At 42.3% G+C, this 14,647-nt stretch overlaps 1 protein-coding gene across 10 annotated transcripts in view; it reads right to left on the bottom strand.

Annotated features, from left to right (window-relative positions):
- Positions 1 to 289: 289 nt before the first annotated feature.
- Positions 290 to 14,647, bottom strand: part of AKAP9 (A-kinase anchoring protein 9) — a 104,603-nt gene continuing 90,245 nt past the window's right edge. For all 10 annotated transcript variants that reach the window (XM_033166119.1, XM_033166117.1, XM_033166116.1 and 7 more), the window contains 11 exons: positions 13,844 to 13,994; positions 11,929 to 12,597; positions 10,990 to 11,195; positions 8,984 to 9,095; positions 8,345 to 8,521; positions 7,093 to 7,293; positions 5,806 to 6,038; positions 4,984 to 5,069; positions 2,634 to 2,757; positions 1,007 to 1,146; positions 290 to 857 (listed from right to left, as the gene is read on the bottom strand). In XM_033166119.1, coding sequence (XP_033022010.1) covers positions 814 to 857; positions 1,007 to 1,146; positions 2,634 to 2,757; positions 4,984 to 5,069; positions 5,806 to 6,038; positions 7,093 to 7,293; positions 8,345 to 8,521; positions 8,984 to 9,095; positions 10,990 to 11,195; positions 11,929 to 12,597; positions 13,844 to 13,994 — 2,143 coding nt within the window. In that variant the 3' untranslated portion in view covers positions 290 to 813. The remainder of the gene's footprint in view (positions 858 to 1,006; positions 1,147 to 2,633; positions 2,758 to 4,983; positions 5,070 to 5,805; positions 6,039 to 7,092; positions 7,294 to 8,344; positions 8,522 to 8,983; positions 9,096 to 10,989; positions 11,196 to 11,928; positions 12,598 to 13,843; positions 13,995 to 14,647) is intronic.

The raw sequence follows: 14,647 nt of genomic DNA on the forward strand, positions 1-14,647 counted from the left end.
CCCCCTTCCCCATTTCTCACAAATGCACAAGCAACTCCCCATTATGCAGATTCTATTTTTGCATGATCGTGCACACACAAGCTGGGAAGACGTTTCTCCAACTCACGAGGAGACCACAGGGGCAGGTCTCCTGAGCAAGGACGACTCTCCAGTGTATGCCTGTGGGAGCTCAGAACATAACCCCCGCGTAAATTGGGAACCACCAGTAACAACAAAAACAGTCTTTTGTCAGAAGACTGTTTTTTTTCAGCAGACCTAAAGTTTCAAAATAAATTTTGAACACAAGTCACACATTTAAAAGGATGAAATCATCTTTATTTCAGTACTTTGACAAAATACCCATAAAATTCAAAACTTCTACCTTTACAAAAATAGGTCTCTACAGGTGATATTTTTTCTCTGCAAGTGCCAGTAGCAAATAGGATAAAATCATGAAAAGTCCTTCACTTATAGCCTTATCAGAAAGTGTTGTGCACGCTTGGGAGCTACACACACGGCAATCTCAAGACATAAACGTTTCAACCTCTCAAACTGCCTGATAAATACACTTCAAATAATTTAATTGTTTAAATTAGCATTCCACAAATATACATGAAATTTAATGATCAGTTTCAAATGTCCACAAAAAGTGCCTATATACATAAGTTCCAGTCTTGGTGAAGGTGCCAGCAAGGTGAACTGCATACAATCATTGAGCTGTGTTCATGTTGGTCCCACAATATACACATACGAAAAGCGCAGCAGCAGCAGCACAGAGTTGCAAAAAGGCATTTCATCTGATATCACTACCAGTGGTAAAGAAGGTCACAAGCATTATCTTCTCATACCAGAATGCAGTTGAGTGTATGAAGCAGGTGCTGTGGACAAAAATGAAACACATTAGTGGGTGGTGGTGTGGCTTTGACAATTACAGACCTCCTGAAATTAACACAATGGTCGATGTGAACAGCAGTTGTTTACAGAAATACAAACTGGAGAGCAATAATTTCAAAAGAGCAACGTTTACCTGACTGTACACTGCCAAGCCGCCTCTGTAGAGCCTCCAAACGGTTGATATAATCTGTTAAAGCCCTGTCAGGATCATAATTCTGCAGCTGAGAACATGCGAGGGAGACTGGGCTTAAATCTGTGTGGATTCCCTGGTACCTTAGAACGGAGAGAGAAGCAACAAAAGATGTTAGTTGGTGTTGTAAAGTGCTTTCAGGTTGTAGAACGTGACAAATACCACAAAGTAAGCAAAACTCTGTTCATGTTTCCTGAAACATACGAAGATAAATGTACAGAAACTACGCCAAACAAGTGCAACAGGTATGTCAATATACAGGTGAAACTCAAAAAATTAGAATATAGTGGAAAAGTCCATTTATGTAAGCAATTGTTTTCATTAGCTACTGGAGTTTGATATAGTGACACCCTGTGTTGAGAATGCCTGCAACCCGGAAGGGTTCCAGAGCGTGCATGACCCCCTGGATGCGCAGAATGCTTTTGCGCACTTGGCGCATGCGCAGAAGCGCTCAAATTGCTCTACTTCCAGGTTTTCACAGTCCCCCCCCCCGTGTGTTCAGGATACACACGCCTGCATTTCGCACGGTGTACGTAACCCAGGGTTCCACTGTATGAGATAGACTCATGACATGCAAAGCGAGATATGTCAAGCCTTTATTAGTTATAATTGTGATGATTATGGCGTACAGCTGATGAAAACCCCAAAGTTGAAATTGTTAATTTGGGGTTTTCATCAGCTGTATGTCATAATCATCACAATTATAACAAATAAAGGCTTGACATATCTCACTTTGTATGTCGTGAGTATCTCATATATTAGTTTCACCTTTTAAGTTAAATTACTGAAAGAAATGAACCTTTCCATGATATTGTAATTTTTCGAGTTTTACCTGTACAATCCTCAGGCATTTATGCTGATCCTTCTGTAAAAGCCGTAATAACTTCCCTGCTGGCTGTGAAGCACCAGGCACTCTGATGATGCAATGTAAAATAACTAAAGAGTACAAGAGGGCAGCTCCCTCCCCCAAGGAGCTTCCAATCTAAAATTTGACATGGAGCATTAGGTGGATCAGATCCAAGGTCCAACTAGCCAGCTTTCCCATTTCCAACTGTAGCCAATGACATTCCACCGGGAAGTCCATAAGCAGGACACAAAAGTCAACAATGCCTTCCCACACCCAGCATCTGGTACTGAAAATGTGCACAGACTTTTATGGGGTGTGTAGATTCCATTTATGAATTTGTATCATCCCTTTTAAAAGCTATGAAAGTCACTGGCCCTTGCCACAGTAGGTGCTAGGTAAATCCATTCATCAATTATGTGGTGTAAGGGAGCATGTGTTCAATTGCCCCGATTCTACTACCATCAAGTTCTAGTGTTTTGAGAAAGGGACATGCATTTTCGGCATTTCTCTCACAGCCTCCTTGTAAGCCAGTATTCATGCCTAAGGAATGGCTTCCTTGATCAAGTCAGGGTCCAGCATTCAGTTTCCAGCAAAGTTCACAAAACATGGCATAAAGATGATGGCCTCTCTTAGCTTCGTACCTCTGAAAATAGAAGCTACATGCTAATTTGCTTCAGCAGCCCATCACAGACATGCAAGTAAAGAGCAAGCACTGATATTTACCTATGCTGATAGCTTAGAGGAGATCTAAGTGATTCCAGCTCTGATCTAGATCTGTAAGATGAATGCCTATGTTCTCCAAAGAGCTCCAGAGCACCAGGGAAAGAATCAGGTCGCAGGTCATTACCTATGTAAACCAACATATTAACTTTCTGCTAAAGAGAAGAAGCAAATTGAAGACTCCCATTTCAGCACACCAACAGCATTTAATGAACTTGTTTCTTGTAAATTTTGGGTGAAAATCATTGAAACGGATGGCCTTATTTACAAATCATGCTGTCACCATTCAAGCCTATACTACAGCCACGAGGACTTAGATGTATCCCCTTAAACCTGTACAGCTTTGTTTAAATTACAACCCAAAAGCTGAGCCTTTCCAAAGAGGCCAAAGTATGCTGGTTCTGAGCATTCAAATAGTGTGTTCAAAACTCTTTTCTCAAATCAACACTATGGACTCTTTTCACAAAATACAGAAATTTGAGTGTCAGGATAGTATCACAAGTCTCCAATAACTTTGTATCATGCTACATGATTGAATTTTATTAGAATCATAGAGTTGGAAGAGACCACAAGGGCCATCCAGTCCAACCCCCTGCCAAGCAGGAAACACCATCAAAGCATTCCTGACAGATGGCTGTCAAGCCTCTGCTTAAAGACCTCCAAAGAAGGAGACTCCACCACACTCCTTGGTAGCAAATTCCACTGCCGAACAGCTCTCACTGTCAGGAAGTTCTTTCTAATGTTTAGGTGGAATCTTCTTTCTTGTAGTTTGAATCCATTGCTCTGTGTCCGCTTCTCTGGAGCAGCAGAAAACAACCTTTCTCCCTCCTCTACATGACATCCTTTTATATATTTGAACATGGCTATCATATCACCCCTTAACCTTCTCTTCTCCAGGCTAAACATACCCAGCTCCCTAAGCCGTTCCTCATAAGGCAACATTTCCAGGCCTTTGACCATTTTGGTTGCCCTCCTCTGGACACATTCCAGCTTGCCAGTATCCTTCTTGAACTGTGGTGCCCAGAACTGGACACAGTATTCCAGGTGAGGTCTGACCAGAGCGGAATACAGTGGTACTATTACTTCCCTTGATCTAGATGCTATACTCCTATTGATGCAGCCCAGAATTGCATTGGCTTTTTTAGCTGCTGCATCACACTGTTGTCTCATGTCAAGTTTATGGTCTACCAAGACTCCTAGATCCTTTTCACATTTACTGCTCTCAAGCCTTTGTGCCTTTCTTTTTTTTTTTGCCCAAGTGTAGTACTTTACATTTATCCCTGTTAAAATTCATCTTGTTTGCTTTGGCCCAGTTCTCTAGTCTGTTAAGGTCATTTTGAAGTGTGATCCTGTCCTCTGGGGTATTAGCCACCCCTCCCAATTTGGTGTCATCTGCAAACTTGATCATTATGCCCTCAAGCCCATCATCCAAGTCATTGATAAAGATGTTGAATAAGACTGGGCCCAAGACAGAACCCTGTGGCACCCCACTAGTCACTTCTCTCCAGGATGAAGAGGAGCCGTTAATGAGTACACTTTGGGTTCGGTCAGTCAGCCAGTTACAAATCCACTGAATGGTAGCATTGTCTAGCCCGCATTTTACCAGCTTCTTTACAAGAATATCATGGGGCACCTTGTCAAAGGCCTTGCTGAAATCAAGATTATTGCCTATTTAAAGACACAATGTCTTGTTTTGCAATTTAGAAGAAAAGCATAGGCCAGTTAAATATCTAGTAGTGCAGAAGGCAAACCTCTGATGGTCACAGAACAGTAGACGAAAGCAAATGCTATAGGCCCTTGTTTAAGTTTTCTTAAGCACTAAGCTCTGATTACAATGGAATCTAAGTCTGCTGCATTTTGTGGAGATGACTGTCTGAGTGTTGAGGGCTCTGTTACTTCATCAGCTTCCCCATTCACTGTGTGAATGTGTGACTTGGCTCAGGTTTGTATTCTAGGTAGGAGCGACTTCATGAGCTTCAGATTTTTGTTTTAAAGTGATGACTTTCAGCCTTTCTATGCTAAGGGTCCATTTTAAACCCTAATCTACAGCACAGAATTTTAAAAATGTGCTACTTTGTATCTCTATTCATTTCCTCTGTCTCCAAAAGATGGCCATTGTAACACTGGTGTGGTCACTTTAAGATCAACTGAGAACCACCAACAAACAATTTCAAGAAAGCTATCCTTATATATGCATGACAGACATACACACACTCTTCTGTGAATGGGGGGAAATGTCCCTCAAAAACCAAATCACTGAAAAAAGTTTATCTCATTGCTAACCTTAAAAAATGAGACACTGGTCTCTAGGACTGCCAGACCTTTAAAGGTAATCTGCCAAAAAATTATTTACCTGTGTTCTGGCTAAAACCTTCTCTGTTGATGCCTGTTAAACTATAACCAGTTACTCGGTGCCATCGACGAACTAGAAACTTCATTCTGCAATTTGAAAATGAACAAAGAAAGACTTGTCTAAACATTTCTGATGTAAACAACAGGATTAGAATTCTCCACAGACACATGAAACAGTCTACATAGCCAATCTCTAAATCAGCTAATGCAACTTGGTGCACAGAGCAAACCAAACCAACCATGGCAGTGGGAAAGAAGTGCCAAGTCTGGAGTGCTGTCAATCTCATGCCACCCAGGGTCAAAGGGAGGGGGCTGTGCTTTCACTTATCAGGAGAGCTGAGTATTCAAAGCCTCCTCTTGGCCCTCAGCTTTGGAGAAGAGACAGCCACAAAGGTTCCTGCAGCCACAATGAAAAGGCCTCCAGGAACGGAGTTCCTTCTCTGCTTTCAGAGAAAGATCATAGGTCCCTCAGGATGAACTTCCAGGGACTATAGCACTGCACCCCAACACTGCTTTTCTACTACGTTTTTTAAATAATGTAGGCTTGTTTTTTGTGAATATAAACATAGGTAAACTAAATAATAAGTTGTACAATTAGTGACATTCAGGAGAGTAAAATGAATCATGTTTCCTTAGGTACTGCAAATAGAACACATGCCATAGAATCTCTTGATTCATTTTCTTTCCATGATATGTAACTTTGCAGTGACACAGGTGCTCAGATTTAAATGGAGTGGACGCCTACTTCCATCATTTTATTTCTTTACACATGCAGCTCATGTATTTGGTTCAGTTTATACAAAACAAATGTCCTGTATCATACCTTGAAATTGCAATTAATACTCTAACGACTGAGCGGAACCGAGTGAAACCCTTTGAACGGCGGGTGATCAGCTCTAGGTCTGTGTAGGAAGGCTGCCCACCCATTCTGGCAAGGAGGGTTAAGGTGGCGTCTTCACACTCCTGAAACCCGCCCAATAAGAGCAGCAAATATTTCTTCTGGTATATGAGAGCCTTCCGAAAGCTCTCTGCTCTCAAATATCTGCCATAAATTCTCTAGAAAGGAAAGGAAATTAAATAATGTATTAAGAAATAACACTCTCTGTCATCTCTGATGTCCGAATGGAGGTCATTCTTTCCACCTATCCTAGGCCAGGAATGGGGAATTTTGTTGGACTACAGCTTTCACTGGGATGCGGGTGGCGCTGTGGTCTAAACCACTGTACCTAGGGCATGCCAATCAAAAGGTTGGCGGTTTGAATCCCCACGACGGGGTGAGCTCCCGTTGCTCCGTCGCAGCTCCTGTCAACCTAGCAGTTCGAAAGAACATCAAAATGCAAGTAGATAAATAGGTACCGCTCTGGCGGGAAGGTAAACAGCGTTTCCGTGCACTGCTCTGGTTTCGCCAGAAGCGGCTTAGTCATGCTGGCCTCATGACCTGGAAAAACTGTCTGCGGACAAACATCGGCTCCCTCGGCCAGTAAAGCAAGATGAGCGCCGCAACCCCAGAGTCATTCGCAACTGGACTCAACTGTCAGGGGTCCTTTACCTTTACCTTTTTTACAGGTCTCATCAGCCCCAGCCAGCATGGCCAATGGTCGGAGATGATAGGAGTTGCGGTGCAGCAATCTCTGGAGGGCCAGAGCTTCCCCAACCCTGCCTACTACCCATGTAGCTCCTGAAGTTAGTATTGCAGTTTGAGGAGCTGCTACTTCAACCTTAACTGCCAAAGGGAAAAGGCTCCACTTGCATGCAGAATGTTGGCCTTTTCCTTTCATTTATCCAAAGGAAAAGTCGGAAGAAAAATGGAAGAAAGGAAAGATGTTAAACAGACTAGGATGTGACAGGCCAGGGTTCAAATCCCCACTCAGCCTTGAGCTTAGTTTGGGCCAGTCACAGTCTGTCCGCCTAAGCTACCGCACAGAGTTGTTACAAGGATAAAATGGCGAGTGGGAGAATGATGAAGGCCACCTTGAGCTTCTTGGGAAAAAGGTGGTATATAAATGCAATAATAAGCATTTTGCCTCAGATTAATGTAAGGGGGGGGGGAAGTAATATTCTTGACAATAGAACAAAATGTCCAAACGGCAGGCGATGAAAGGCCTCTTACCTTTAAAGCAGCATTTTCTGAATCTGACCCCAGTTCTCTCAGAAAAGCCTCATTCCTTAATTCTGCCCTCAATTTGGCCAGCTCTGCTTCGGCCTGCTTCAGGGATTGTTGCAGAGTCAATTTCTCTTTGTTCCAGAGCTCTCTTTCAGAAGCAAGGAGAGTATCGACACTTCCTCCATTGTTCAGCGGCAGTCTGAAAGTCTTGTGAAATTTCAGAAGAAATGCAGAATTAAGTCCACCGCTACCAACAAGGCAAACACCGATTTCAGGAGAGGAATCTTCCTCAGGACTAGCAGGGGAGGAAAAGTTTAAATCTCCCCTCCAGTAAAAGACAGTAGCTTGGTGGTACAGCGTCTTGCTTTGTGTGCAAAAAAAGTCTGAAGCTCAATCCCCCAGCATCTCCAGGTAGGGCAGGGAATGAACCCTGCCTGAAATCCTGAAGGTATTGCCAGTAGGTATAGACAAAGCTCATGAGCCTCACAGACCAACTCTTTGGTTCAGTATAGGGCAGCTTCCTAAACCTGCTAGGATCCTAATCACTGTTTACCAGCCAGCTAATGAGTGCAGAGAGAACGCAAGAGAGCTCCGCAGCTGGTCGCTGTCAGTTGGTGCCCATGGAAACACAGCCAAGCAAGAGGCGGATGGGGGAGAGAAAGCAGCCATTGTAAACGTTGATCTAGTTCATTTCCATGGACCTTGTTGCCCGAGAAAAGGCAGAAGGGCTTCAAATCCTGTAGGAGGCTCTTAATGATACAGTCTGAGAACGATTGGAGCATGGCCAGCTGCTAGACACCAGAATACAGGAGACACAGGAGAAGGGGGAGAAGGTAAGGGCAGGGATGGTGCAGTTATTAAGTCCCAACCTGAGCAGCCATTGAGGGAACAAAGCTGAGTGTTATGCCCAGAGGTGAGGTAGCAATGGAAGGGAGTGACCTAGAGGAAGAGCCAACAGGCATCCCTGTGATGAGATGGGTCTTGATTCCAGTAGGGCAGGGTTTCCCATATACTTGGGTCTCCATCTGTTGTTGGACTACAACTCCCATCATCCCTAGCTAGCAGGACCAGCGGTCAGAGATGATGGGAACTGTAGTCCAAAAGCAGCTGGAGACCCAAATTTGGAAAAACATGTGTTTAAAAAGGTGCAAGTTAACTGCAATGCACTCAGCTTAAGAGATGTATGACTCAGTCCATCTGGACGAGTATTTAAGGTGAATTGAAGGATTATTTATATTCAAATTAGGTAGAAACATACCGAGTCTCCACATGCCCCTCTCTGCTGGTATCGTCTAAGCTCCTCCTCCAGTTTCATGACTGCATTTCTCAAATTGTTCTTCTCCTCACTCAGTCTGCTGACAAACCCAGTCAATTCAGCATTCTGTTTTAGTAATTTTTCAGTCAATGAAGCAGAGGATGGCAAGTCTGAACTTATCTAGATAGAAAAACAAGCAGTTTTCGAGTAGATCAGTATGGCTCCCAGGATTTTTTTTTTAAAATGCTACAAGATCAGGAAAAGAGTACCCACAATTGTTCTTTAAATCAACTTTGAAAAAACTTTCATGAAACAATGTAACAAAATAGCACAGATAATTATACTTATTTTATTATTTTGCTAAATTTTGATATCTTGGGAGCCACCTTGACCTCCCCATATTGAGTCAGAAAGGCAGGAAGAAATATTTTAAATTAATAATAATTTTTAATGGATAGAGTCCCATACTAGGGTAAACTGAGTTCCATCAGAATTCAATAGGACCTATGTCCACAGAACGATGTGTACAGAATTCACAGAAAATGTAGCATGTTTTGCATACACACATGTTAATTTATCAGGCATACATACTTATGACATTCTGTATCAGAAACGTCTTGAATAAGTGCTAATTTATCTCACCTCTGCTTCCAGGGTGGGCAAGCCAGACAGCATTTGTAACTGCAAGATAACTTCTTCAATGTTATTTTGTATCCCAACAAAGCCTTCATCATCTGCTTTTTCAAATGGTAATCTGGAATAAATAAAAACAACTGTTTTTTATGTAGAGTAACAGTATGCACATAGGCATAAACCTAGCATAACACAAGAACTGGTGCCCACCGGTAGTTTTCATTTCTATAGTCTAGCTTTCAGGATTCTTTAACATAAAATTAATACAAAATAACTGCGAATCTAAACTGTGGCTAAACGCTATGGCATCTTCATGGTCTACATCACTGTCCTGCAGAGATTAAAACTTTTATTTAAGAATTTATGTCATTTTCTCCTGGAGAGCTTTTCTTTGACTTATACCATATAAAAAAGGTAAAGGACCCCTGGATGGTTAAGTCCAGTCAAAGGTGACTATGGGGTTGCGGCGCTCATCTTGCTTTCAGGTCGAGGGAGCTGGTGTTTGTCCGCAGACAGCTTTCCATGTCATGTGGCCAGCATGACTAAACCGCTTCTGGCGCAATGGAACACCGTGACACAAACCAGAGCTCACGGAAACACTGTTTACTTTCCTGCCACAGCAGTACTTATTTATCTACTTGCACTGGCATGCTTTAGAACTGCTAGGTTGGCAGGAGCTGGGACAGAGCAATGGGAGCTCACTCCATTGCAGGGATTCGAACCACCAACCTTCCAATCATCAAGCCCAAGAGGCTCAGTGATTTAGACCACAATGCCACCCACGTCCCATTCCTGGTCTTGATCCCCAGCATCTCCAGTTAAAGCATATCGGGCAGCAACACAGGATATGATTTCTGCATGAGATCCAGAGAGTCATTGCCTGCCATGGTAAACTATCCTGGGCTACAAGGGCCCATAATGGTCTGACTCTGCACAAACCGCTTCAACACAGTTTATTTGCGACATCATGAAAGGGAAGAAAACTGTTACTTTTTAAGTTATTACCACTGGAATTTAGTGGCACAAATGTTCTGCCTCAAAATACTCCGGGTTGTACAGTCATACCTTGGTTGTCAAAAGGAATCCGTTCCGGAAGTCCGTTTGACTTCCAAAAACGTTTGAAAACCAAGGGGCGGCTTCTGATTGGCTGCAGGAGCTTCCTGCACTCAACCGGAAGTTGTGGAAGCTACATTGGACATTAGGGTTCCAAAGAACATTCGCAAACCAAAACACTCACTTTCGGGTTTGCGACGTTTGACTTGCAAGGCATTTGTGAACCAAGGTATGACTGTATTCAGGTAAGTTGTACTCAGAGGAGATCTATTGAAACTAATGGACCCAACTTAGTCATGTTTATTTATTTCAGTGGGTCTCCTGTGAATAAAACGTACGACTCTGTGCATTTTGGGATGGGCTGCTCCACCTCAGTCAGCAAAATATCTTGATGGTAGAACCTGATGGTATGGCTTCTACCACATAAATTTTACCTCCTCGTATTTAAGCAGGCAATTCATACATTTTGGCACTGGTAGGTAGCCAAAGTTTACATTCAGAATGACCCAACCCCAAAAGAAAAGCACATTATCTCCTTCTGAAGCAAGGGGAGGATCTTTGTCCCAAAGTGAACACAGTCAATTAAATTCCACATCCCCCAAAGTGTGGCATGCTGCTACAGTGGTGCCCCGCTAGATGAATGCCTCGCTAGACGAAAAACTCGCTAGACGAAGGCATTCGTCTAGCGGGAGGCTGCCCCGCTAGACAAAAAAGTCTATGGGGCTGCCTCGCAAGACGAATTTTTTTCGTCTTTTTTTTCCGTCTAGCGAAAGCGTGGCTGTCATTGCCGCTTCGCTAGACGAAAAACCCGCTAGACGAAAAAATTCGTAGAACAAATTCTTTTCGTCTAGCGGGGCACCACTGTAATATAAAAGAGCTGACCACCTTAACAATAAAAGCATAACCAGAGTCATTGGTTTCTGAACATCCAGTTATTGTCAGTAGCAAGAAATCACTCTAACCTTTGGGCAGCTTTGTTAGCCAGATGTTTCAATGTGGAAGACACACTTATAAGCTTCTGTCCAATCATCTGCAGATCTTGAGATTCCTTGGTAGCATCTCCCATGCCAACTAGGGCAGAATAGGACAATTCTTTTGTTTCAACTCCTCCAATTTTCTGCTGGAAAACCCACTTTCTGGTTCGCTCGTTAGATGTATCCCAAGTAGTCTGTACATGCAAAGGTGGTGGGGGAGATTGAATTTCCATATTTAGTACAAAATCCTATTATTGAATTAAATGAAAGGACTGATGGGACCATTTTACACATGTAGCATTAAAAGATACCAATCGGCATAATTACAAAGAATAAATGGTGATTTCATTTAAATAAAGGCTGCATTAAAAAAAAAACCAACCCAACTATTAGTAGCTTCAAGCTGCATACTTCATGACCCAAGGCTATTTAGAAAATAATTTTCAAATAGGTATACAACATATACAAGGACATTAGCTACATAACAATATATGAAATATCCTTGACCACCGTATAACTGGCTTAGATGAAGTTAAGCACATCACAAAGTTTTAGGTGCTACTTATTTTTAAGCTATTGTTATCTGTAATTGTTGCTGGTTTTTATTGGTCTCCCCCCTTTTTTTTAGTAGATTTAAACTTCTTGTAAGCTGCCCCAAGCATAGTGGAAGGGCAGAGCATGAATTATCTTAATGAAATTTATTAGCATTCGCAATAGCAATTTTTGACAGATGCTAGGAGAGCTTAATGAAATACCTAAAATTTTGCTTTCAAAATTACCCCCCAAAGTCCATTGTCCTTCATTCCCCTCAATTAAAAGCAATTTTGATTCATGCAGTTAAGACTCAATGATCTAGAAATTACCAATTTTATGGGGCAATTAAAATCACTTGCAATTTTGAACTTTATGTTCTAAAAGCTACCATACCTCATTTAGATTCTGAGATACTGCTTTTTCCACTTTTACTCCAGGCTCTTCTCTCTGTTCTCTTTGCTGCAATTCTTGGATTGTTTCTTGCAATTTCTTTTCCTCACATTGCAGCTGATGAACCTGTTGTCTCTTCTCCCCAAGCTGCCACTGAAGATCTTCTACCTTGGATTCCAATTCGTGTACCTTTTTCTGTGCCAGGATGTTAGCATCTTGCTCAGTCTGTAGAGCTTTTCTTTGCACCTGTCTCTCATTTTCCATCTGTTGTTTCAATTGCACAACTTCCAATTTATATTTCTCAGTTTCGCTAACCAGGGCAACTATACTGTCATGCTTTTCATCCAGTTGTTTTTGCAGATCCTGGAGTAATTCTTCAGCTGGTGTAAGAGTTCCATCCTGACTTTTCTGGTCAGCTGCCTGAAGCTGGGCACACAACTCTTTCTCCCTTTCTAGCGCACTGTTTATCTCAAGAACCCTGAACCTCTCAGATTCCAGGAGCACCTGAAGCTCAGAGTTACAACTGCGCTCCTGGGACAACTGGGCTGCATTCAACGTTTCCTGGGACTGGATCTTCTTTTGCAAATCAGTTGACAGCTCTCTCTCCAGCTCCAAAAGATTAGTCAGTTCTACAACTTTTTGTTTCTCGCTTTCAAGGGAATATTTCAAATCCTTCCAAAAGGAAAAAAGAAAATCATACACAACTGTCTGCATGAATCTGAAAATACAACTTGAATGTTGACACTACTTGGGCTGAAGAAGATTTTACTAGATGCGATTCTAATTCAGGGCTTAACCTAATGCTGGAGTCTCTTCATTAAATATTTTTTCTCTGACTCCAATAAATAATAATAATAATAATATTTATTATTTGTACCCCGCCCATCTGGATTAAAGTACATATTACAGATGCAGACCTGCAAACATCTCAACTTAAAAGGCTTGTTAAAAGAGGAAAGTCCTCTGCTGTCTTTTTGGTGCCTACTGAGAATGTACTGAAATGTAAATTTATTTCTGGCAACTTGAAGGGATTCAGACTCCCACCTACTGTAATATCAAAAAAAACCCAGGCATCATTTGACAGCTGAGTAGATTTAAACTTGGTAAAAAGGAAGAGGAGGAATAGTTCACATGCTTATTTGAAGTATACGGTCCACCATGGGAGAGACTAGCATGCTGAAACACATTCCTTGTATGCACAAAGTCACAGGCTTACTTCCAGGCATCACCAGTTAAATGGCTCAGATAGGTAAAGGTAAAGGGACCCCTGACCGTTAGGTCCAGTCACAGACGACTCTGGGATTGTGCGCTCATCTCGCTCTATAGGCCGAGGGAGCCGCCATTTGTCCCCAGACAGCTTCCAAGTCATGTGGCCAGCATGACTAAGCCACTTCTGGCGAACCAGAGCAGGGCACGAAAACGCTGTTTACCTTCCTGCCGGTGCGGTATCTATTTATCTACTTGCACTTTGACGTGCTTTCGAACTGCTAGGTGGGCAGGAGCTGGGACGGAGCAACGGGAGCTCACCCCGTCGCGGGGATTCGAACCACTGACCATCTGATCGGCAAGCCCTAGGCTCAGTGGTTTAGACCACAGCGCCACCCATGTCCCTCAAATGGCTCAGATATAGTAATGTAAAAGACCTCTGCCTGACACTCTAAAGAGATAATGCTAGTTAGAGTGGGCAATACTGAGATAGATGGACAAATAAAAAGTCTGACTTTGAATAAGACTGCTTCTCATGTCCCTAAAAGGATGAACATATGACTTCAGGTACTGAAACACACACTGTCACTCAGCACACTGCTTCCACTTCCACACCTTGCTTGCTGCATCATTATTTAGTTAGATAAAATCTTAAGCTCTGTATAACTACATTCTGCACGCTGAGAATGTTTTAAGGGTCAAGAACTGTTACCTCAAGGTCTTCTTTTCCTCTTTCTTCACTGCGTTCTATTTTAGCCCTTTCTTTCTCCAACGCCCATTGAAGCTCTCTTGATTTCTTCTGTTCACTTGCCATGGTGTCTTTGAGCAAATCTAATTCAGCTGCTTTCCCCTTAAGTTCATTTCTGACAAAAGTCAAGACAAGGTTGCCTTTATAAACCTTTTTCAAGAAAGTAACTAGAACAGGATAAATTATTCACACGTGTGTGGACACTGAGTGTGAAACTACATGTTAAAAGGGAAACATTAGGTTCTCAACTTCATCTTTGTCTCCTAATAGTAATGGGGGGTGGGGGTGGACATTTGTTTAGGAAGTACTGAATCCTTCCTTGCCCACTAATCCGCCATCATCCCAACCATAGAATAGAATATTTTTTCTTAAGCATCAGCAAAATGAGGCATGTCAATCTGAGGGATTATCCACCCTTACCTTTTGACCCTCTTTCCAGGTTCCCCCCCCCCCAGATGTTTCCCCATGTAAACCCGCTCTTTAGTGGTCAATCGGAGCAAGCGTTAATTTGGGTATCTGTGGATTGCTATTTGCTCTGATTGACCTTTAAAGAGTAGGTTTTTGCACGCAAAGCTCTGGAACAAAAAAGGAAAGGAAAGGAAAAAAAGGATGCTAAGACATGGAGCTTTAAAGCACAGACTGTGCATGGAAAGAGTGGAAAGCTCAGTGTGAATAAGCACTGGTTTAAGTAATTAAACAGATTAAAATAACCAACCCCATACCACATTAGCTATTGTAGCTATTACAGTTTGAGGCCATTGGTTTTTT

Source organism: Lacerta agilis, chromosome 12 (assembly GCF_009819535.1).
Source record: "Lacerta agilis isolate rLacAgi1 chromosome 12, rLacAgi1.pri, whole genome shotgun sequence".
Taxonomy (NCBI): domain Eukaryota; kingdom Metazoa; phylum Chordata; class Lepidosauria; order Squamata; family Lacertidae; genus Lacerta; species Lacerta agilis.